General features: G+C 57.6%; 1 protein-coding gene across 18 annotated transcripts in view; it reads left to right on the forward strand.

The window, feature by feature from the left end:
* The window catches only part of DYSF (dysferlin), a 201,284-nt gene that overhangs the window by 87,285 nt on the left and 90,920 nt on the right, over positions 1–23,079 (forward strand). For all 18 annotated transcript variants that reach the window (XM_045828610.1, XM_045828607.1, XM_045828615.1 and 15 more), the window contains 9 exons: positions 932–1,041; positions 6,025–6,217; positions 8,334–8,489; positions 11,749–11,880; positions 11,967–12,133; positions 12,973–13,087; positions 13,378–13,483; positions 13,754–13,896; positions 15,874–16,047. In XM_045828610.1, coding sequence (XP_045684566.1) covers positions 932–1,041; positions 6,025–6,217; positions 8,334–8,489; positions 11,749–11,880; positions 11,967–12,133; positions 12,973–13,087; positions 13,378–13,483; positions 13,754–13,896; positions 15,874–16,047 — 1,296 coding nt within the window. The remainder of the gene's footprint in view (positions 1–931; positions 1,042–6,024; positions 6,218–8,333; positions 8,490–11,748; positions 11,881–11,966; positions 12,134–12,972; positions 13,088–13,377; positions 13,484–13,753; positions 13,897–15,873; positions 16,048–23,079) is intronic.

A 23,079-nucleotide genomic window follows, 5' to 3' on the forward strand; every position in this document is an offset into this window, starting at 1 on the left:
GAAGCTTGGGCATGTCTGTGGGTGAGAAGGTGAGCAGAGGGAGGAGGGGAGGTGGGAGAGTGGGGAGGAGGCTGGGACCCCGGCTTGGCTGGGAGGGGATCCAAGCCCAGGCTGGGGGGCTGTGGGGGCCATGCCTTCCCTGAGGCTGGTGGACTATGAGGTGCAGGAGAACTTGGGGTCGATGCCTTTGAAGTTCAGACTCCATCCTCCAGATCAGCCATTCTCTCATAGGGCAGTCCCTGCGGGTGGCAGCTGTGTTCTTCCCAGGGCCTGTGTCACACCAGGGCCCAGGTGCAGCACATGCTCAGGAAGACTGGTGGGTGGGAGGGGCATGGGGAACTGAGGGAGAGCACTTGGCCTGCAGGGCGATTGCTGGGGGATCTCCGCCTCCCAGCTGGGGCCGAGGCCCAGGGGAACGGTGGGACATGTGTCCCGCCGGGGGGACCGGACAAGGCCCTGGCCTGGCCCGGCCTGGCCCTGGGAGTTAGTGAAAGCGGGGACTCAGTTATTGGAGGTTTCCCGAGTGCTCATGAAGGAAGGTGGCGTGACCTGAGCTGGGTGAGGCAGTGGGATTTGGGAAGGAGAGAGCATCCCAGGTAGAAGTCACTTACCTGTGAGATGGCAGACCTGGCTTGAAGGGGCCTGTGAGCAGCGGGATGTGGCCTGTCTGTCAGCACCCGGCCTCCTTGTGACCAAGTGCGAGGCTGGGGCCCTGGGCTTTGGGATTGGATCAGGCTGCTATGTGGGGCCCTGGGGTGTTCTTGAGCCAGGACGGACCCTGATTTGCAGGGTGTCTTTCTGCCTTTTTTTGCTCTAACTGCTCTCTTCTTTGGTTCAGGGACTGGGTGTGGTGACGGGGCCTGGGGCTGGGGTCCACCATGCACCTCCACCCTGCACTGATGGCCTTCATTCTTGCCTGCCTGCTCCCCAGGAAGCCGGCCTGGAGCAAGTCCACCTGGCCCTGAAGGCCCAGGGCTCTTCAGCCGAGGACGCGGCTGCCCTGGCGGCTCAGCTGATGGATGAGCTCATCGCAGACTGCAGGTAGGGGTGCCTGGCACCCACGCCCACCCTCCTGACTCAGCGGGGCCCTTTCCCTGGGAGTGTTCGTGTGTGGCGCTGAGCGGCGGCACGTCGCCCCAGCCATGCTTGGCCAGCAGTCCAGCCCGTGCTGAGTCCAAAGGTGGCGGAGCCAGCACAGGGAGTTGAAAAGGTGACATTTAGAGCAGGTCATAAATCTCCCTGCAGCGGCGGCAGCTGTGGGCCCTGGGCGGCCTGGCTCACCTGAATGGGGAGCATTGTGTCTCTGATCCCCGACCTCTTATTTCCCTGATGGAATCTGCAGGAGGAGCTGGCTGCGGGGGTGGGGGGGCACTCGGCGTCCCTCCTTCCCCCAAGGCCAAGTCGGGGACCATGGTTTCTGTTTAACCTTCTATTGACAGGGCTGATCTCGCCAGGGAAAGGGGGCCTTGGGGGGACGGGGAACAGGGGCTCGGAGGCTGGCCAAAGAGGAGCCTCTCAGCACCTCCTCTGGGACCGGGTGATCTGGGGCTCACCACCCACTTGCTCTGAACCTTGGTTTCCTCATCTGTACGCTGGCATTGAGAATAACTAACTTATAATATTGTATAAATGAAGCAGCCCCTGGCCCTTAGGAGATGCTCAGCACACAGTAGCTGTGATTGCTATTAGGAAGAAGCAATGTCGGGAGACTTACATTCTTGCCCCTTTAACTGGCTCTTTAGCTTTGGGGGGCCTCACTTCTCTGGACCTCAGTTTTCTCAGCTGTTAAATGGACTCAATAATGCAAAGTTGCCTTTCTACCTTCTGTGGAGTTAAGTGTGAACATATGCAAATGTGTCCCATGCCCCCTCTAAATTCCATTAGCCCACCCCCTCCTGAAGGTGTGAGGAGTGCCATCACACTGAGACACAGGTCCCTGTCCCACCCGCCTGGGGCAGTGTCCTCCTAGACCCTCTACCTCAGGCGGGAGGCACGCTCTTCCCAGAATGGATGTGTCCCCTGCTCCTACCACCAGTGGTGGGGCTGCAGGCAGGTCATTTGTCCCCAGACCTTCCTGAAACCTGGCCAGCTTTGTGCCAGGTACACAGCGCAGATGGCTGAGGGGGCAGCTTTCGTCCCCATGTGACTCATGCCAAAGCGAGCAGAGGGAGCCAAGAGTGTCGGGAGTTGGAGGCGCCTGCTGTGGGAGCTCAGCAGGTGCACGTGACTCAAATCTAGTTCGGGAAGCTTCCTGGGGAGAGGATGCCCGATGTGAACTCCAAAGTAGGACGACTGGGAGTCGGCCTTTGGAGAGGGGACGGCCCAGGCACAGGCCGAGAAGCCTGAAGTGCCTGCCACCTCCAGGAGGCGGGAGTCACCAGGAAGGCTCAGGTCCAAATGGGACAGGCCTCAGGGTCCTCGAAGGTGAGCTCACCTGAGGAACCGTCAGGGGGCACAGTGGTCGCTGCACTTCAGATGCTCACTCTGGCTGCAGTTCAATGGAGAGGCCAGGGCCGGGGGTTGGCAAAGGGGGTGCTGGATAAGGCATCACTTAAGGAGGGACGCTGGAGTGGGGGTAGTGTGGACTGTTCAGAGGGTGTCAGGATGACAACAGCCTCATAATGAGCACATTCTGTGCCAGGTGCCGCTCTAAGAATTTTACACGTATGAACTAATCATAAACATCTTATGAGGTAGGAAGTAGAGCAGTCCTTGTTTTACAGACGAGGAAATCGAGACTCAAAGAAGTTAATTGACTCTCCCAGATTCACGCTGCTAGTGAGTGGCCAAGCCCTTGGTGTTGTCCTGCTCTCTGATGGACAGGACTAGTTGGTGGGTTGAATGCGGGGGCCCAAGGAAGGTCAAGAATGATCCCCTGGCTCTGGCCAGGGCAGCCAGGTGGAGGGCAGGGCCATGCCCAGAGAGGCCAGCAAGAGAAAGGTAGCTCTGGGGGATGGTGAGGCGTCCAGGCCTGGCCACGTGGAGTGGGAGGTGCCCGTGGGGTGTCTCTCTGTGGTCTGGGGGTGGGAGGACAGAGTGAGGCTGGAGGAGCATGCAGGGACACGCTCACTGTGGGGAGGGCCTCAGAGTGGCTTGCTGTGCCCCACTGGCCTGGCCTGACAGCAGGGGTGCGGAGGGTGGACCGGGGCTCTGCTCCTGACTCGCACGCTGTGTAGACCTTGGCAGGTCTGCAGCGTGTGGACACCTGAGACGAGTGGGACCCACGTCCTGGGCTGCCCTCTCAGGGTCCTCGGAGGATTTGGCTAAAACTGCTCTTTGAAAGCCTGGCCCCCTTGACTCCCTCTCCTCAGGACAGAAGGGGCCCGGGCACCCCTAGGGGACTCCGGTCCCAGGTCAGGAGCTTTGGACGAGGTTCTCATGCCCTGAGGAATGCACAAATGGCCCTCTAGGGGAAGTCAGCAGGACGGATTCCCTCAGGCACCACCTGAGGCCCCCAGACTGCCCTAGGGCCGCAGCAAGAGGGCCTCCTCCGCCTCTGGCTCTGTGCCGAGCACCGTCGCAGCTGACCAGCAGGGAAGCCCGCTGCTGGCTGCCCCAGCCAGCTTGCCCTGGCTGACCGAGGCTGCTGGCCCCTTCCTCAGCCGGCCCTGCCCACGCGTCCAACGTCAGTGTCCCTCGTTCCATCAGAGCCTTTTCCTGCTCCTCTGCCCTCTCCCCCAGCCAGGGGCACCCACTCTGCTCTTCTAGCCCAGCCCTCTCCTCCTGCCTTGAAATCCGACTGCCCACCACACATCCAGATGTCCTGTCAGCACGCTCATTTCACCCTCTGTGATCTTCCGAGAACTGTGCCATGCCACCTGCACCGCAGCCCTGCAGTGTGTTCCGGTCAGGAAAAGTCCCAGCTCTGGTCCTGGGGGACAGTCTCTCTGGCCCCACCCCCTGTCCCACAGCTGGGCAGTCCCACCCTCCAGCCCCTTCGGAGCCACTCCCCACGTGTGTCCTCCTGCCCCTGAGGCTTCGTCTCGTGCATACACTGCCCGTCTGCTAGAACACCCTTCCTGCTCGCTCTGGCCTGCCTCGCTCCTGCTGGTCCTGACAGGTGCAGCGAGGTGCCGCTTCCTCCAGAAAGCACCCCTCCCTGACACTGAAGCTGTTCCGTGGCGGCTCCCTGAAGGCAGGGCTGGACTCAGCCCCCTGCCAGGACCAGCAGGGCTGTTGCTCTCAAGGAGTGAAATGAATGATCTTGCAGCCAGTTCCTCTTTCAGGCTGGACACTGCTCCCCTCCTGGGTGCTTGTCCCTGACGCAGGCTCCCACTCACGCGGGGTCAGGCAGCGACTTTGTGAGCACCCCAGTTCTGCTGGCAGCCGGCACTGGGCCTGCCGACCGATTTCACTGGGGTCGGCAGGTAAACGGCCCAGGTTGGGGTTTGGGGTGCAGTGTCACCCAGTCTCTTCCCCAGGGTCTCCCTTTCTTTTCTTGCCCCCAGCCTTGGGCTTTTCTGGGGCAGGAAAGGTCTGAGACATCTTCTTAGTGGCAGCCACGGTCCCGGGTATTTCCTGGGGAGTCTTGGCCAGGCCGGTGGCCTCCATGAAAATCTCCCTTTGGTGGCCTGTATGGCAGTCCCTCCCAGCTCCCGACCAGGGCTGGGAGCATAAATCACTCTGGTTGGCTCAGCTCTCCACATCCCATTCCAGACCCGCCTGCCCCCACCCCCAGGCCCACTCAGGGCTGCTTCCCAGGCAGGCTGCAGCCAGGACTGTGGCCCAGGCCCCCCTTCACCCACCAAGCGTGCCCCTCCGCCACATTCGAGTGCGCTGGGGAAGGAGGCCGTCTCTCTCCTGGCCTGGGGCAGCCCCATCCGCGGCACCCTCGGGGCAGTAAATATTATATTACTACAGGGTGTGCAGTACGTGACCTGAGACAGGTCCCGGGGCTTAAGTTTCCTGAGATGGAGTTTGCGTACTGCTCCCCCCACCCTAAAAATTCAATTAAAAAAAATAACAGGAAAAATGTAGTGCGCCGAGGGCCTGCCAGAGTGGTGTATCTGGCGGCGGCGGTGCCGCTGCGCTCCGGCGGTAATTGGTTCTGCATAGCTCGGGGAAATTGGCAGAAAAATAAATCAGCCGGGAGCCGGAGTCAGACGCTGCAGGGAGGGGAGCATGCGGTGGGGGGGCTACGAGTGGTGGGAGCAGGACTGGCGGAGCGGGTTTGACTGATGTCCTGTTTGGGAGTCAAGGGCTCAGCGGAGGTGGGGCAGCCCCCCCATACCTTCAAGCAGGGATAATCTAGGGGGGTCCTGCTGAAAGGGAGGGCACAGACCAGCCCCATCCACCCCATCCTGCAGGACCCCTGTGCATGTACTGACTGACCTTGGAGGGTTGGTATGGTGAGGAGGAGATATATGAAGGACAATTCTGGAGCCCCGTGGGTTGGGGGTGGGGGTCAGAGTTCATTGCCTCCAAACAGGATGGAGTTTAAACTCAGCCTCCGACTGGAGGTCTAGGCCTGTGTTTCTGAGACTATGTGTCCATCCCCCGCCCCCACGCCTCTTCTCCAGAGGCTTCCCAAACAGAGGTTCTGGGAGGGGTGTTGTGGGGCCGCCCCGAGCCGACACATCTGTATTGCTGGCTGCCGGCCTCCCCACAGCGTCTGCAGTGGCTTGTCAGGGGTCCATAAATTTCCTTCTTGAAGAAAGTGTGCGTACAACAGAATGGATTCGTTTCAGCGAAGGGCAACTTAACGCTCGGGCCTCTGCTCTAGGAGGATGCGGGGGTGGGGAGGACGTGCCCGAGGACTTCAGAGCAGAGGCACTGAGCCAGTGTGGTTGGGGAAGGCCTCCTGGAGGAGGTGAGGATGGAGCAGGTCACATGGAGATGACGGTGCACGTGGATCAGGCTGGAGAAGGTGCCCAGGACACACAGAGTGTCCAGCAGGCTGGCCGAGGGCGTGAGCCCTGTTGTGGCGGCCTGTGCGCATGTGTGCATGTGTGTGCATGTGTGTGCTTGGACTTGGGTGTGCACTGGGTTCCTGCTCATCAGGCACATCCCACCTGTCCCTCACAGCCAGCCCCTGCGCAATGTCCAAGAGACGCCCTCTGCCACCTATCTGGACCAGTACCTGTATAAGCTGCGTACCCGTCACCTGACTCAGATCACCGAGGCAGCCTTGGCCCTGAAGCTTGGCCACTGTGAGCTCCCTGCCACCTTGGAGCAGGCCGAGGACTGGCTCCTGCGTCTCCGTGCCCTGGCGGATGAGGTAGCTAACTCTACGAAGCACCTTCCTTCCTGCCTGGAACATCAGGACAGGGAGGGACATGGGGACTGTCTGGACCGTGATTCAACCCTGGCTCCATTGCTGGGTGACCTTGGGCTTGCACCTTAACCTCTCTGAGCCTCGATGACCCCATGTATAGAAGGAGGAGACAAGATACAATGGGAAACTGGATGTTGTGGGGCCCAGCACAGAGCCTGGTGTGTAGTAGGTGCTCAATAAATGTCCCTGACTGTGCATAAGGAATGCTGCCAAAGTATGTCAGAGACAGAGCTGGGACCAGAACCCAGGGCGCCTGGCTCTAGGTCCAGCACTGGGGCCTGCTTTCCCAGGAACCAGCTCCTTCTCCCTGCCAACCAGCATCTGTCTTCTCCTGCCTCTGGGGGGTGCCTGTGTTTCCTGCCCTTCTTGGATGCCTGTGAGGAGGCTACATTTGCCATAACTCTGGGCATTCTCATATCTAATCAGAGAGAAGGGGCTCCAGCTTGTCTTCTGGGGTACCCCTTCCCCACCTGCACTGCCCCCCTTCAGGTCGGATGCACCCATCCAGTTCCTTGGGTGACCAGGCAGGCCACAGGTTCATCCAGACAGGACAAAGGCCTGCTCACATGTCACTGGCAGACCAGTTGCTGCCCAGAGCCGTGTGGGACCCCGAGGGAGGCAGGGGTGATGGTAGGAAAGATCTCCCCAGGAGGAGTGTGCAGAGCAGGGCAGGGCCTGCAAAGGGCCTCTGGGGGAGCGAGCTGTCAAAGAGCAGAGGAAGGATCAGGAGGTGAAGGATGCTCAGGAGGGGAAGGCAGCCAGGAATGTTGGGCCCGGAGAGCCAGTTCCTGAGCAGAGTCTCAGGCATGGGGCCAGCTACATGGTGGGGAACATGGGCAGACCCCTTATAATGGCCATGAACTACCTTCTTGGACTGGTCAAAACATGCCTCCCAAAATCATAGCTCAGATGGACCCCAGAGCTCTCAGACCAGACTGCAATAGGGCTTGGAGAGGTTTGGGCCAAACAGGCACTATTGGTTGTTTGGGGACCCAAGAGAGTCTTGCTTGGATTTGAGTGTGCGTCAGAATCCCCTCAGGGGCTTCCCCTTAAACAGGCTACGGCCCCTCCCTCCGCAACTCGCAAGTCTGGGGTGGGGCCTCAGAATTTGTGTTTATGCTATGGGGACCATACTTTGAGAACCTCTGGTGTAGTGGTTAGGAACACGTACTTGGAGTCAGAAAAATCCAGTTCCTAACCTCCTAGAGCCTGAATTTCTTCACTTGTCAGATGGGCTGCCCTTCTCTGCCTCCTGGGCTGCTGCAGGGAGTCTGAGAATCAAAGCCTGTGAAGTGCTGAGCTAGTGCTGCCAGAGCCTGAGCCCTGGTCGGAGACCCAGCCCCCTCCCCCCACTCCTCCCCCTCACTCCTCCTGGGGCACTTTGCTCACCAACCTTGGGAGTGGGTGGACCATACCCAACTGGTCATCTCTTCCAAGCATGAGCTGGGAGCAGTTCTCACTTACAGCCAGAGGCTCTGAGGGACTCAGAGGCCTTGCAGATCTGTTCTGAGCTAGTCAGCATCTTCAGAGCCCTCTGTCCCCAGGCCCAGAAAGAGTCAGATCCCAGGGTCCCTGCTGTCAGAGGGAGCAGGAGTGAGTGTCCTCTGGGAAGGGCACTCCTGTGATTTGCTGCTGCTCTTGAGGGCGAGGGAGCGGGGAGGTCATGTTAAGTATAATGTCATCTTCTGGGCCCGATGAAATCCTCCCATATCTGTGCCTGGAGCATCTATTTACCCAGCGTGTGGGGGTGGGGTGGGGTGAGGAATCGAAGAACTTAGCTGGGCTCCAGGCAGGAGTATCTCTTCCCAGAAAATGTGAACTCAGTTCAGTGATTTTTGGCAGCCTCCTTGTGTGAGCTCAGGCAGCCTCACGCCCTGTCCTAGGAGCTCATGGCTGCTGAAGACAGAGATGCCCAGCTGAACCTGGGAGATCAAGGGGGCGGCTGGGGTGGGCAGCTGAGGGATGGAGGCCCCCTAGCTGGGGCAGGCAGCTCGCAGTGGGCTGCAGGGTGCGGGCCAGTCATGTCACCTTCCCTACCCTGACTGCACCTTCTCTGCAGCCACAGAACAGTCTGCCCGACATCGTGATCTGGATGCTGCAGGGAGACAAGCGAGTGGCGTACCAGCGGGTGCCTGCCCACGAGGTCCTCTTCTCCCGGCGGGGCGCCAGCTACTGTGGCAAGAATTGCGGGAAGCTGCAGACGATCTTTCTGAAAGTGGGTTCTTTTTCCTCAAGTCATGATTATATTTTCTTAGTCCAAGGCCTATCCCCCACCCCTTCCGTTGCCCCTCCAGTCGTCTGATTGCCTCAGAGTCCTTGGACTCTGCTCTTGGAAAGGACAGAGGGCTTCAGGTAAAACTACTTCCCTTCTCTTTCTCACAAAGTTCCCTAGGCCCTTAGATCTGGTCTAGAAAGTTAGCAGGGACAGCTGCAGGGGCTGACCCCTGAGGCTGTGCTCACCACCCCCAGGCTGGCCCCAGGTAGGGGTCCTCAGCCTTCAGCCCTCAGCCCTCCCCTCAGCCTCTAAGAGCCCTGGCACAGACCTGCCTGCACACCCTGCCTGAGAGCCTTCCACTGCAGTTGGAGCCTCACTCAAGTTCAAGTTCCCCCCATGGGAAGGCCAGTGTCTGGGAGCTAGGGGCAAGCATCCTGCCCCCCAGTCTCACCCCACCCCCACCTGTCCTGCTGTGTCTCCTTCTCTGAACATCTGTCCTTGCTCCATCTTCCCTCAGGGGACTGAGTAGTCTTGGGGTAGGATGACAGGGAAGTGAGTGGGTACCTGGGAATGAATCTTCTGTCCTCTCTCTAGGTTAATGTGGGGACATAGAGCCAAGGCAGCTTTGGTCAGGGTACCGTGGCCCAGAGGTCAGGGCACAATTTGGGGAAATCCCTCCCTGTGCTGTGGCTGCCCTGGTACCAAGGGAGGGTCTCTGCTGGGACAGCTGTCATCGAGGCTGTCCTGATAGAGGAGGAAGGGCCTATGGAAGTAGGCTGACCCCTTACCACTCACTGCTGACTCCACATGGTCCTGTTGGTGTGATGGACTGCCTGGCTGTCACCTTCCCTTCCCTGTGTCTCCCCTCCCATCTACACCAGGACCAACTCCCACCTTGCCTCTTCTGGGAGGTCACTGTTGACTAACCTGAGCCTCAGACCTCTGAGTGGCTGTTGGTCAACCCATTCATATATTGGCCGGTCATTCTTGTCACTGCCCGGGGTGGGTAGACAGGACAGGTTTCATGGCACAGTGTGATTGGACAGGTTGCGGGGCTGGCTGGAACCCTGCGAGGCCTTAGGCAGACTGTGTAAGCTCTCTGAACTGCTGGCTCTCTTCTCACCTGTGAAATGAAGGTCAGCTGCCCACTCTTTAGGTTTTGAGAATTGAATTAAGTAACACAGGTCATGGGTCTTGCTGGTACTAGGTGATCAACGAATGTTAGTTTCTCTCGCCTCTTCTCCCCTTTTCCTTGGGAGCTCCCTTGCTCCCTGGGGAGAGAAGGCTGTACTAGCATGATGACTGGCAGCCAACCCAAAGGCAGGGATGAGCAGATGTCTGCAGGTGGAGTAATTGATATTTCAGACGAGAGGCCAGTTTTGTGTAAAAAGAGGGTGGAGTGTGTCATGCATTGGGCTGCCCCTCCTACTTGCTCACCTGCCACTGAGGGCATGTTCCCCTTCAGCAGCCTGCTTTTCTCTGTCCTAAGCCAGTTCCTTACCTGGTAGGATAGAAGGGACAGGAAGTCAAGGAGCTGCCACATCTGAGTGGGGTTCTCCAGGGAATGCTCGCTGGCTGGAGTTGAAGTGGGGCAGCAAGGGGTGGGGGGCAGGGGGATGCCAGGTGGACCTGCTCTGAGGGGATGAGCTTCAGGCTCTGACCTCTAGGCCCTTTGCAGCTTTGGGGGAATGCAAACTGAAAAATCTCCCTGATTCCAAGCAAAAAAAAAAAAGATATAGAATTGTTTCTCGAAGTCTTCCCCACTGAGTTTATGAGCCCCGCCAGTAGCTCCTGAGCAAGCTCTACAAAAATGTTGGCAGCAAGCAGAGACCAAGAAAACATTGGTGTTTCTTAACTTAAACCAAAGTTGGAAAAAATGAGCACCAGCAGAGAGGGAGAGGAGCCCCAAACTAGACATTTCTTTATTTGCTGTTGCTATTTTGGGTCCGGCAGGCTGGCCCCGTCTGGGGGAGGGCAGGGGAGAGACTAGGGGCAGAGGGGGAAGGGGGGTCAGGCATTCCTGCCATCTCCCTGGGGCTGGTGGTTTGGAGGGGAAAAGGCTGCTAACCACCCCAGGGAGGAGGGCAGCTGAAGAGAGCAGTCATGGGGAGGTTTGGGGGGTGGGGGTGACCCTTGGGGTCAGAGGCTCCTCCAGGCTTCACCAAGGATGAACCACAAGCAGAGAGGCTGGGTAAGGGGAGAAATTGTCACTGTCTTGGCATGACACCCCTTCCTGACCCTCTTACCTGGCTGGGGCTCTCTCTTCAGGTTCCAGACCCCCTCTCATGGTGGAAACTGTTACCTCAGCCTCTCTTTCCTCTTCTCAACCCACCAAAGCTACTTCCTTGTCGCATTCTGCTCCCTGTCTCAGAGGGGATGCTCCTCCAAGCTCACGCACACGAGGCCTATGTCCTGACTATGTTGTTCCCTCCAAGAGACACTGTCCTTTTCCAAGAGTGGGGAACTTTTGCTCTAGGCCATATCTGCGCCTTGATTTCAATCCGATGCTGAGGCAGTTGGGGAGAATACATTTTCTGTGTTGGGTTGTTGTGGTTATTCCATTTTGGCAGAGCTTCTGAAAGCTTCAGGCTGAAAAGCATTCGAAGACCAGTGCATAGCGGTTGGAGTGCTGATAAACACTCGAAAGGGTGGGGGGATCAGATGATACACTAACATCCAACCAAAAAACAAGCACACAAAAATCCCAGCTGGAAACGAAGGGGGAGGCTCTAACCTCTTCTTCACCTTCCAGACCTGGACCCTTGTACCTCCTTCAGAGGCATGTTCTAGAACTGCATTTTCCAGTAGGGTGGCCACATGTGTCTATTTAAATTTAAAGGAATCAAAATGAAATAAAACAAGGAGTTTAGTTCTTCAGTCACACTGGCTACATTGTCAGTGGTCAGTTGTCTCAGGGGGCTGGCGGCTGCCATAGTGAACCCTGTAGATGTAAAGCGTTAGCCGGGCGGCAGAGCAACCCGCTGGACAGTGCTTTCTGGAAGAGAACGGAAATGAAGACATGAGGGGAGAGGAGAGAACAGGGTCTGGCCTCTCCAGACAGCACGCAGTGGGGATGCACAGTCTTCTCCTCTGATGGGAAGGAACCTTGGCAGGTAGGAAGAAGGTATCTTGATCACACACACCTATTCCGTGAAATTCCGGTAAGTCCTTCAACAGGGCACACACCAGATGGGGTTTCAGGCTGGTGTGCCCACATGCTGAAGGGGACCGTGGGTTTCTGTCCTTCTCTGGCACCTAGTATCCAATGGAGGCTGTGCCCAGAGCCCGGATGCCAGTACAGATACGCGTGAAGCTCTGGTTCGGGCTCTCTGTGGATGAGAAGGAGTTCAACCAGTTTGCCGAGGGCAAGCTCTCCGTCTTCGCCGAAACTGTGAGTGCCTGCCAGCCTACCCTGTGCTCCCTCACCCGCCAGGCTGCCACTGGGCCCCACTCACTTCTCTCCTGCTTGTTCTCCAGTATGAGAACCAGACCAAGCTGGCCCTGGTTGGGAACTGGGGCACCACGGGCCTTACCTACCCCAAGTTTTCTGATGTCACGGGCAAGATCAAGCTCCCCAAGGACAGCTTCCGCCCCTCGGCTGGCTGGGCCTGGGCCGGCGATTGGTTCGTGTGTCCAGAGAAGACGTGAGTGTTGTGGGCAGGGAGGGCTCAGGGACCCCTCTGCCCCAGCCCTTTCTCTGAAAGGCCTCAGCCCCATTCCTCCCTTTGCCTATTCCCACCACCCGCACCCTGGTCTTAGGGACCTCTGCCTGCGCTCTCCCAGAGCCGGGGCTCACTAGGCAGCATTCCTTTCTGGAAGGGCCAGAACTATCGGAAGGTTCTTTATTACGAAACCAAACTTGGCCTCCAGTAGACTTTGCATCTGACTTTGCTCCTGTTGGTCGTAGCCTTCTCCAAGATAGCGCTGAAAGCGCACTGCCTCCTCCACAGGCCACGTCGCTCCTGCCTGAGGCCCTCCCTTCCCTGTGTTTCTCAGGACAGCACCTCCCCCAGCTCGCTGATGTCTCTGTCTCTTTCTCCCATCCTTTCCAGCTCGGTTGACGTTCAACAACTGTTTTTTTTAAACTTTAAAAAACATTGAATTAGAGAAAAAAATACAAAAAAAACAATAAAAAAATGGCAGTATAATTTATATTATAGTCAAGTTCTCAAATATTAGTATACAGCTTTATAACATTTTCCATTTCAATGATTATCTGTTGAGCTTCAACTACCCCAGGCTTAGGTGTCTCCAGCTGGTCTTCCCTTTTCTTTCTTTATCTTGGTTGGTGAAGTATCCCTCTGTCTGTGAGTATCTCTGGGTCTCTCCTAGTCTCCTTTCTCTGTGTCCCCTTGGCTCTGACCCCTCATCACTCTCTCCCCTCTATCTGTCTTACTGTGGGTTGAGGTGAGGCTGCTGCAGGAAGGCTGGCCCAGGTGGGGGGTTCTGATCAGCAGAGGTGCTGACTGTCCCCCGCCCACAGCCTGCTCCATGACACTGATGCGGGCCACCTGAGCTTCGTTGAGGAGGTGTTTGAGAATCAGACCCGGCTCCCCGGAGGCCAGTGGATCTACATGAGTGACAACTACACGGATGTGGTAAGAGGTTGCCCCAGGGGCAGCTGGGCTCTGCTTTCCTGGAGTCCTGTAAATTTGGCCCAGGAGAGACCTGTCACTCAAAGAAGGGTGGGACATTTTTTTCCCTTACTCCCATGTCCCCATCCTCTATGCTCTGGTTACCAGAGAGACAGTGTGAGGTCCAGCTCTGGTAGGACACTGACCTTGAGTCACACCTGAAACTTTGAGAGCATATGTCGTCAAGTTGCATCTTTTCACCCTCCCTGATCATGTCTTTTCCTTTGCATGCCTGTCTGTCCTGTGTTGCCCAGAACGGGGAGAAGGTACTTCCCAAGGATGACATTGAGTGCCCACTGGGCTGGAAGTGGGAAGATGAAGAGTGGTCCACGGATCTCAATCGGGCCGTGGACGAGCAAGGTGGGTGGCACATGGAGCTTGGTGGTGCCCACCCTGGTGAGCTCATAAGGTATGCTGGTGAGGACAGCTGAGTGCAGGGCCCCTGGGCCTGGGGCACTGGCCTTCACTGGGCTACTTCATCTGGGGGACTTCCTGGGTTAGCCCTCACTTCAGTTACAAACCAGGAGTCACTGGCTGCTTGTGAATCTGTGTACATGCCCCAAATGAGGAGATATCTGCTGCAGAGATGGGGAGTGGCTGGGCATTGAGTGATGGGTGCCCCTCCCCCAGGCTGGGAGTACAGCATCACCATCCCCCCGGATCGGAAGCCGAGGCACTGGGTCCCAGCTGAGAAGATGTACTACACACATCGTCGGCGGCGCTGGGTCCGCCTACGCAGAAGGGACCTCAGCCAGATGGAGGCGCTGAAGAGGGTGAGCCCAGTGGGTGGTGGGTGGGGGTGAGGTCCTGGTGTGGGAAGGCCAGCTGGGAACAGGTGCATACCTATGTGCACATATACACACAGGGATACACAGAACATGTACAAGGCACACAAGCTCACTCGAGATGCTCACAGCTCACACTGAGTACACGCACAGCTCACACCCAGCACACACATAGCTCACACCCAGCACTCACACAGACCACATCCACCACTCACACAGCTCACACCTAGCTCTCACACAGATCACACCCAGCACTCACACAGACCATACCCAGCACACACGCAGCTCACACCCAGCACATGCACAGATGCTCACAGGCAGAACACTTCCAGATGCCCACAACTGTGCAAGAGGGTTGCACTGGGAGTTCACACACAGATCTGGAAGGTAGAAAAACATACCTGGAATATGTCTGTGGCTGGGTGTCCTAGAGGCTGAGTCTGAGACAGGGTATTTGTTACCTGTGGTTTACCGATGTGGTGCCCTCAGGAGTGCCAGGAGCAAGGATGTGTTCTCAGGCAAAGTCAGCTTCGGCCTGAGCTGTGGCTTGGGGAGGGCTCACCCTGGAGCACCGTGGAATCAGCCTCATGTGGAGTCAAGGGGTTGGAGTCTGCACCTTGTGGCCATCAGTTGCTGGCTGGGCACTGCTGGGGTGGGCTGGGACTTGTACCCTGGGGCATGTATCCACCCCATGGAGCCTGCTCCCCTCAGCATGGGCACTTCCTGGGAGAAAGGCACCATGGGGACTCTCCTGGCAGCTGGGGACGGGTGCACTGCGAGAGTGTGTTGGCCAACGGTGGGGCCTGGGGTCGGTTCACTGGCATCCCCTAGAGTACACACACATAGCACATGCAGACACGCCCACAGCTGTGCACAGGTGCCCATGGGACACAGGAAGGCACGGAGCGAGCACATGTGAGCACACACAGTGCTGTGCCAGCTCCCACAGTCCCGCAGATGCCTGTGACTACAGGGCCTCAAAGACCGCCTACCGCGGGGCCCTCCAGGTCTGTGACCTTCTCAAGCACACATTGAATTTTGGCCCAAGAACCAGGCTTCCCCCAGTCCAGGAGCAGCTTTTGGCAGGACCTGTGTCCTTTCTTCTCTTTGGGCATAGAGAATCTAGAGACATATGTCACTAGGTCTGGGGAAAGGCAAGGCTCTGGGGCAACAAGCTGTTCCTGGTGCATGAAAGAGACAGACTTCACTCTCCGTGAAGGGGACCCCAGGGGACAGAGGTGGAGCCTTGCCAGGCAGTGCTCCTCCCTCCTGGACATGGACAAAGCTGGCCTCTAGGACTGGCACTGGCCACTGAGCTGAGGCCCAGGCCTGAGGCAGTGCCTGAGGACAGTCCCAGGTTACTCTTTCTTGGGAGCTGGAGAGAAGAAGGGTTTCCAGGGCTCCCTCCAGGCTCGGTAAGGGGTCCCCTTGGAGGAAGAGCCAGAGGTTCCTCCGTGGCTCACCTAGGCCCTGCCTCAGGGGAAAAACTGGGGCTGGGAAATGAGATCTTCAGTTTGCCTCTGAATTGCAGACCCACTTCCATTTTTACAAGCTGGAGTGTGAAGAAGAAAAAGGAAATGACAAGAAAACCTTGGATTCAGGAAATCCTCCCGAAATGCAAACACACAAACAAAGCTGAAGCCCAGGCATCACCACTTCAATCTAGCTTGCCTCTCGGGCCCCTCGGTTCTCCCCCCTCCGTTCTCCCCGAGGCCTAGGGAGGATCTGCCCTCCTGATGTCCTGACCCAGAGCTTTCATCAGTGCAGAAGCTGCTCAGGGTGCATACCCCCTCCCCCGCTTCCAGGCAGCCCTCCCAGGTTTTCCCATCTGGAGGGTGCTGGTGTGGGGTGGGTGGGGAATTGTGGTAGGCAGGAAGGGCACAGTTGGAACTGAGCCCAGGACTCCCTGCAAACCCGCCAGTGGCCTCTGAGTCTGCCCTATTCTGCCCTGTTCTCCCCTCACAGCACAGGCAGGCGGAGGCAGAGGGTGAGGGCTGGGAGTACGCCTCGCTGTTTGGCTGGAAGTTTCACCTGGAGTACCGCAAGACGGATGCCTTCCGTCGCCGCCGCTGGCGCCGGCGCATGGAGCCGCTGGAGAAGACGGGAGCTGCAGCTGTGTTTGCCCTTGAGGGGGCCCTGGTATGTCCTTGTGCCCACTGGGCCAGGGTCGGGCAGGGTGCGGCCTGAGTTCCCAGGGCTGCTCAGAGCTGATGCAGAGGAGGCAGGGGCCCCAGGACAGAACCTTGGATGGAATACTGACCAGGTGTTATGGCTTCAGTTCCTCTGGAGTTGCATGTGGAGAAAGGGCACGCCAGCTTCAATGTCCTCTTGTAACAAAACAGCTCCCTTTTTTGGCACCAGGAGACCAACTGCTTCTTTGTGTAGTCACGATGGGAGCAGGGGAGAGGCCTCGGCACTCGGATGGGCTGGCTTGTGACTGGAGCCAAGGAACCCAGTCCTTGAAGAGGCTGGCTGGCGTGGAAGGGCCGGGGAGGCTTTGGCCCCATGGAACGGCCAGAGAAGTCTAGTGACCCCTGAGTGTCCTTGGTGGGACACGAGTCCTCCTGGGACCAAGGCTGTTGCATGGGCATTCCCAGGAATTTTGGGAGGGATGTGCCTCCCAAACTGAGCCCTGCTGGCTGCCCAGCCCCAGTGTGTACTTCCTGGAGCCAGTGGAACTGGGGTAAATTCAGGGTGTCCCAGGGTCTGCGTGGTGTGTTCCCCCAAAGAGATGAGCAGAGCCTACCTGGACAGTCTGAGTGGGGGCTAGGATATGGCCTGTTCCCTGCTCTTTTGGTCTGGGGGCTCCTGGAGGTGGAGTGAGGAGTGAGATGCCCAGGATGAGACCCCCCTCTGAAATCCAGCCACAGCTGCTCACCCTGGGGGGATGCTTTGGGTTGTGACCCTGGGAGCAGGTCCTACCAGCTGTGCTGGCTGATGGGATGTGAGCGTGTTCAGTGCAGACAGCTGTGTGTGTGTGCACGTGCATGTGTGTGCGCGTGAGTATCTGGTTGGGGTGAGGAGCTGTGGGTCTTCGCCCTGCGTCTGGCTGGGAACCCATTTGTGGGGCAGCATGGCTTCGAGAGGGAGGCTGGTGTTCTGTGACTCCCTTTGTCTTGCCAGAAAGGGCCCGGCTCAGGCGCAGGCCAGGGCCTGGCAGTGGTCATGTGGCTCCAGCCGAGGGGTTGGCAGGCCTGCGGGTCAGGGCTAGGTCTGGGGAGGGTGGGCAGGCACCCCAAGAAAGCAGGGCTTGTTTCTGACAGGCAGAAACTCCACTCAGTGCCTGTAGACAGGAGAGGGGTTTCAGGGCTGACACAGCTAGGAGGGGCCTTGGGCTTGGCCGGAAATGGGTTCGCACCGTGTCCCGGCACTCTGTGTTTCTGCCTCGGTCTCCTGTCTGGCCTCGCTCTCACGTAGGCTCCCTCCGTGTGGTAGCCAAGGTGGCGCCTGTGACAAAGGCTTACGTCATCGTGACAGCCAGCAAAGCCCTGCTGGGTAAAAGTGCTCAGCCTTCCGGCGTCCTCGTGTTCCTCACAGCTGGGGACAGTGCGGAGAGGAGAGCTCTGTGTTTCAGTAGCACCGGTAACAGCCTTGTGTGTGGCCGAAGGGCCCCTGAAACCTGGGAGAGGAACAGAAAATTCTCATCAGCTGTCCTGGGTCAGGCCGCTGGCTGCACCGCTAGGCTGGGGAGAGGGAAGGAGAAGCCCAGACAGTGCTGGGTGAAGACCTGCAGATGATGGCCCCGGACCCTGTTTGGTGAGCCACGAGGAGCCAGTGTGGACTGTTGAGCAGAATGCCTGATTGGAGCTGGGTGTTAGGGTCATGAGCCAAGTGGCCGTGGAGGATGGCTGGGAGGGAGAGCATCCTGTCAGGAGACCGTAGGAGTCTCGACTGGAGGCCCAGGCTGAGGGGACCATCTGGCTGGAGGCCGTGGGGTCACAGTGGGAGGAAGTGGAGTGCCAGGGCTCAGGGAGGAAAGGGTCAAATGGGCCTCAGAGGCTCCCCTGGGTGGACAATGGGGTGACTGCCGTTGACAGGCCACAGGGTGGGGTGGGCCTAGGGCAGCAATGAGTTCACGGTTGGCCCTGGCAAGTCTGACACACACGGTGAGTTGCTGTGTGAGAAAGATGGATGTGGTGGCTGCCAACCAGGTGACCCAGTGCAGACAGGTCAGGGGCCATAGGGGCCAGTGTCAGCTGTGATGTGATGTACCACAAGCAGAGAGTGCACAGGCCAGAGGTGCCTGAGGGTACATGATGGAAGTGTGGGAGGGCTCTGGGGCTGGGGAAGAGACGAGTAAGGCTGGGGGTCTCTCATAGCTTGGTAACTAGGAGAAAGCGGGACATTTCTTAGAAACAGAGAAACCAATTTGTTTAGTATTTCTGTGGGAGAAAGTGTTGTGAGGGAACACTGAAATCAAATGTTAAGTCAGCAGTACCAAGAAGGTGATGGATTGTGAGACCCTTGTGACTTGCCTGTGATATGTGTGAGCAGCCAGCAGCCCACGCAGTGCAGCTGACTGGGTCTGGGGAGCTTTGCTGACCTGGTGAACTGGGGCGGATGGCGGATGGAGGGACTGCGTTCACAGCCTGTAGTCGGAGGGCTCCCAAGTTGTGTATAGACTTTAGGCGTGGCCGACATTTGGACAGGGCCATAGGTGCATTTGACAGGAACTGCCTGACCACTCTGTACTCAATGAATTGAATCTCCATCTGCACCAACACACACACAAGCACACACATGTACACACTCCTGCACACATGCCTACCTGCATACACCCTCCTTCCGTGGTCATCTTTACATGCATCCTGCCAGGACTGAGGCCAGCCTGGGCTCCCATCCCTGAGCCTGCTGTTCTTCATCCTGGGACGTGCCGATGCCCAGCGAGGCCCGGGGCCTGAGTCCACTCTGCATCACATGGGCAGATGGTTGGTTTCCTGTGTGCCAGGGCCCAGCTACTGTCCTGGGTGCTGGCCTTTGCCCACTGGCCACCGGTGCCTGCAGATTTACTTGGTGGGAGTGCGATGGGACTGGTGAGGCTTCTGAGTGGAGAAGGTTTGATCCCAACTCTGCTTCCTCTGCTTCCTGGTCAGCCCTGAGATGACTCTGTTACCTCGTCATGAGCGTCACTGCACCCTGTGGATGTTGTAAGGATTAAGGACATGTAAAGAAGTGCTTCTCTGCCCCAAGGGACACAGGAGCCATCTGGTGAACTAATTAAAATGCATGCACGCTCTAGATTCAGTGTGTGGGCGGGGCCCGAGAGTCTCCATTTCTGACAAGCTTCTGGGTGAGGTGACGCTGCTGGGTACCAGGTGCCGGGGACATAAACCGAGGAGCGCATCATGAACATGAGGGAGGTGATCACATGGTTCCTCTCCCACACTCCCCCCTCCCCGGCAGCTGGATGCCTTTCTGAGAGAAAGGCAGGGTCTGTCCATTCTTGGCTGAAAGTGTGTGGCCAGGGTCCTAGAGAGGGAGACAGGGAAAGATGACATGTCCTCCCTGCTCCTCAGTGGGAGAAGAGGATTCTTTACTTCTCTGCGGAGGCCTGGCCCCTGGGGAATGCCTTACTGATTAGGAAGGGAGACATTCATATGGGAGTGTAAATAAACCCAGGAGGATCTGCTTCTTTGGAGTGCAGGGGTGCAGAATAAGAATCTTTCCAGAGTGATAATGTCTAAGAAAGGAGGCTTTTTGGAGGAGGACATTGGGAGGCAGAGCTTGAAGGAGGCCCGGGAAGGACTGCAGGTGGTGGCCAGGTGGCCTTCCCGGTGATCTGACATTTCTGGATGTCTGGGCCCAAGGACCCGCCTGTGGCGCCCCCTCACTGTCTACCACTCTCCACGGGCCCACGTGTTCACCCGCAAGCTGGGTCTTACTTGCCAGCTCCCCTCCTGAAGACGTCTCGCTGGAAGGCAGGCTCTGTCTGCTCATTAGCACGGCAGCCTTTCCCTGAAACCTTCTGCTGGGGCCAAGCCTGGCTCCCTCCACAGAGCAGGAGGCCCTGGCTCCGTCTGCTAATCGTCTGCTGTCTCCATCGTGAGCATTATTTTATTTTCGTATTATTCTTTTTCCAGCTAATATCCTGGCATTCCCAAAGACACCGGGTTTCATAATCTCCCTGGCGTTCCCAGGGAGCTGGGAAGCGGAACACAAAGCTGCTATTATAGCGCGTTCCATCCAGCCTCCCTCTCCTTGCCCCACACCCCTTGCTGCCGCCACCGCGGGCTCCCACCCAGTCACCCCCTCCTGACGCCACCGGCCTCTCTGGGAACTCTGGTGACGGCTGCCGGGATGAGCTCACAGAATCCGTCCTGTCGCCCCTGCCCCGTGCCTGCCCTCCACGCACAAGGATTTTTCCAGAACCCTGTCTCTGCGCTTGGCCCTGAGTGTCAGGAAAGGTTTTCTGAGATGCCTGATCCCAGGCAGGGAGGGGAGGAGATGGAGACTCGGCAATTTGTTCTCTTAGCCTTGGAGTGTTTGGAGCGGGAAGGAACTTTTGTGTTCGAAAGGCGCTCTCCACCTGGCTTTGGAGCTGCTGGAACCTCTTGAAATTGGGTGCAAAGTTGTGGGTGTGAGTGTGATTTGTGTGTGCACGTGTGTCTGATGTGCGCACATACACATGATATGTGTGCGATGTGCGTGTATGTTGGTACGTCTGTGCAGGTATGTGGCATGCATATGGTGTGTGCACACATGTGATATGTTTGTGCAGTGTGTGTCTGTGATGGGCAATGCTGGAGGAAGGTCCACGGCCTTCTTCAATTCTAAAGGGAACCCAGGACACGAAGAGGACAGGAAGCACACTGAAATCCATTTTGCCACGCATCGAAGACCAGGCTGAGAGCTTCGCGTGTGTTGTCTTGTCTCGTCTCGCAGCAACCCCGGAAGGCTGGATTCCATGACTGCCCATGTTGTAGTTGGGGAGACTGAGGTTCAGTATGACACTGTCCAATAGGGTAGTCTCTAGCCGTATGTGGCCATTCAGATTTACACTTAAAGTAATTAAAATAGGAAAATTTCCTTCCCCAGTCACACCAGCCACATTTCCAGTGCTCATAGCCATACCTGGCTGCCACACCGGACAGGGCAGGAGCAGGGCAGTTCTGTTATTGCAGAAAGAATGTTGGGCAATGCTGCTCGAGAAATGCCCTGAGCTCCTAATGTTACCCCAGAGAAACTGAGGCCTGAGCAGGAGTTTGCCCAGCGATACGGCATGAGTCAGTTCTAGAACCAAGGCCAGAACAGTGGCTCTTCTGCCCTCTCTCCCCAGGATCTCCTCATTCTTACTCGGGCATAATGTCCTCGAGTGGGCTACTAGGGAGGGCCCTGGGCAGCTGGCTAGAGCCCTTGGCTATGGGCATCACCCCCTGGTCTTGTAGCCAGGCAGCTTGGCCTCCTTGGAGCATTCGGGCAGCTGGAGAGGAGCTGGTAACCAAGGCCTCCACCCAGGAAGCCTCCAGTTGGTGGGTGGAGGCCTGAGTCCTGACCTGAAGTGGAGAGGACCTATGGAGAGAAGCATTCCAAGTGCCAGCCAGCGGGCAGGGAAGGGCAGCTGGGGGCCAGAAGTTCTGTGGGGGGTCAAGGAGAGGCTGGTGCCAGAAAGGAATAATTTGAGACTTGTACCACTGGAAAGGACAGATGTGGGTAGGGAGGGGAGGGGCCATCTCTGGACCTGGATGGGGCCCTGCTGTGCTCGAGGCACCTAGGTATGGCTCCCCGAGAGGCACCTTGAGCAAGGGCAGTGCCAAGCTGGTGAGAGGGGTTTGCTCCTTTAAGTAACCAAGGCCCACAGCAGGGTCTGCTGCTTTGGGAGGTGGCTCTGGGTGTCCCTGGATTCTGTTTCTTGAATATGCTAATTGAGCACCTGCTCTGTACTTGGCATTATGCTAGCAGGGCAGCTTCAGGGCTGGCTGCCCTCTCACGCAGGGGCCTCCCTGCCCCTCCTGCTCCCCCACACAGAAAAACACTTGGGTAATTCCTCTACATGCGCCCTTCGTGTCAGTCTAGCTCAGGGTTTGGATACCGATCTTTGACGGGCCCAACTATGTGTCAGTGTAGCCGGGACAAAGTGCCAGCACATGAATGCTTCTGTGTGTCACCGCTGAGTGGATGTGCCAGGTACCCCGACATCACCGTGCGTGAACGAGGGCCTGAATCCACCATTCCCAGGGTGATCTTATAATTCATGAGCTGGTCTGGGACGCTATTGGTGGCCAGGCTGGAAAGTGGCTAGGGCCGTTCCTGGAACACTGGGGCATGCAGTTATCCCAGTTACTGAGGCAGTCTGTGATGGGGTAGACCTACTAGCGCATTCTGTGCACCTCCACATGTGAAGTCGTGGAAACCCTGGAGGGACACAGACACTTGCGCCAGCCCACACGTGGCATCGTGGATTCTCCAGGTTTCCTGATTCCACCCCTGCTCCCCAGGGGCCGGCCTGTAGTTTTGCAAGGAGTTTAGCAGCTGCTTCCAAGCCTTGGCTCCAGCTGTAAATTAAATGGGGTTGCACCCTCAGCTGCTATTCCACTTAAGGTTGCAATCAGCCCCAAGTAGGAGGGGAGGTCCGTGTGTTCCCGAGTTCCCTCTTCTAAAGGGTTCTCCTCCTCTGGCCTGGCCTGCTGGTCTGTGGTTTCCCTAGGTCTGGGCAGCCACAGCAGTGGTATGGACCCTGGGCTCCCCGAGGCCCTGACATGGCACTTGGCCCCGTCCTGCCCCCGAGCCCTGCTCGGGTGCTGAGTTTTGTGGGGAAGCAGGAGCCCCGAGGGGGTGCCGAGGCCTCTGGCTCCACTGGCTAATTTGCGGCACCACCTGAGGGAAGGCTTTAACATTATGGGTCTAGTTTTCTCACCTATCAGATGGGGGTAATAAAAACATAACAAAAATAATCTCCCCTTCTAGTGCAGGGGTCAGCAACCCAGGGCCCACAGGCCGAATCTGGCCCTGGGGCTGTTCGTGTAACAGGGCTTTACCGACACAGGCATCTCATTGGTGCGTGTGCTGTCTGTGACTGCACAGGAGACCATCTGGACTTCCAAGACCAAAGTACTGACCCTTTGGCCTTCGTGGACCAAGTTGGCCAGCTGTTCTAGGGCCCACACTATGCGCCAAGCATTGCCCTCCTCCCTGTGCCTGCATTGTCTCTCTTAAGCCTCTAGCAGTCCTAAC

The sequence above is a fragment of the Phyllostomus hastatus genome, unplaced genomic scaffold (genome assembly GCF_019186645.2).
Source record: "Phyllostomus hastatus isolate PE091 unplaced genomic scaffold, TTU_PhHast_1.1 phas_scaffold_78, whole genome shotgun sequence".
Taxonomy (NCBI): Eukaryota; Metazoa; Chordata; class Mammalia; order Chiroptera; family Phyllostomidae; genus Phyllostomus; species Phyllostomus hastatus.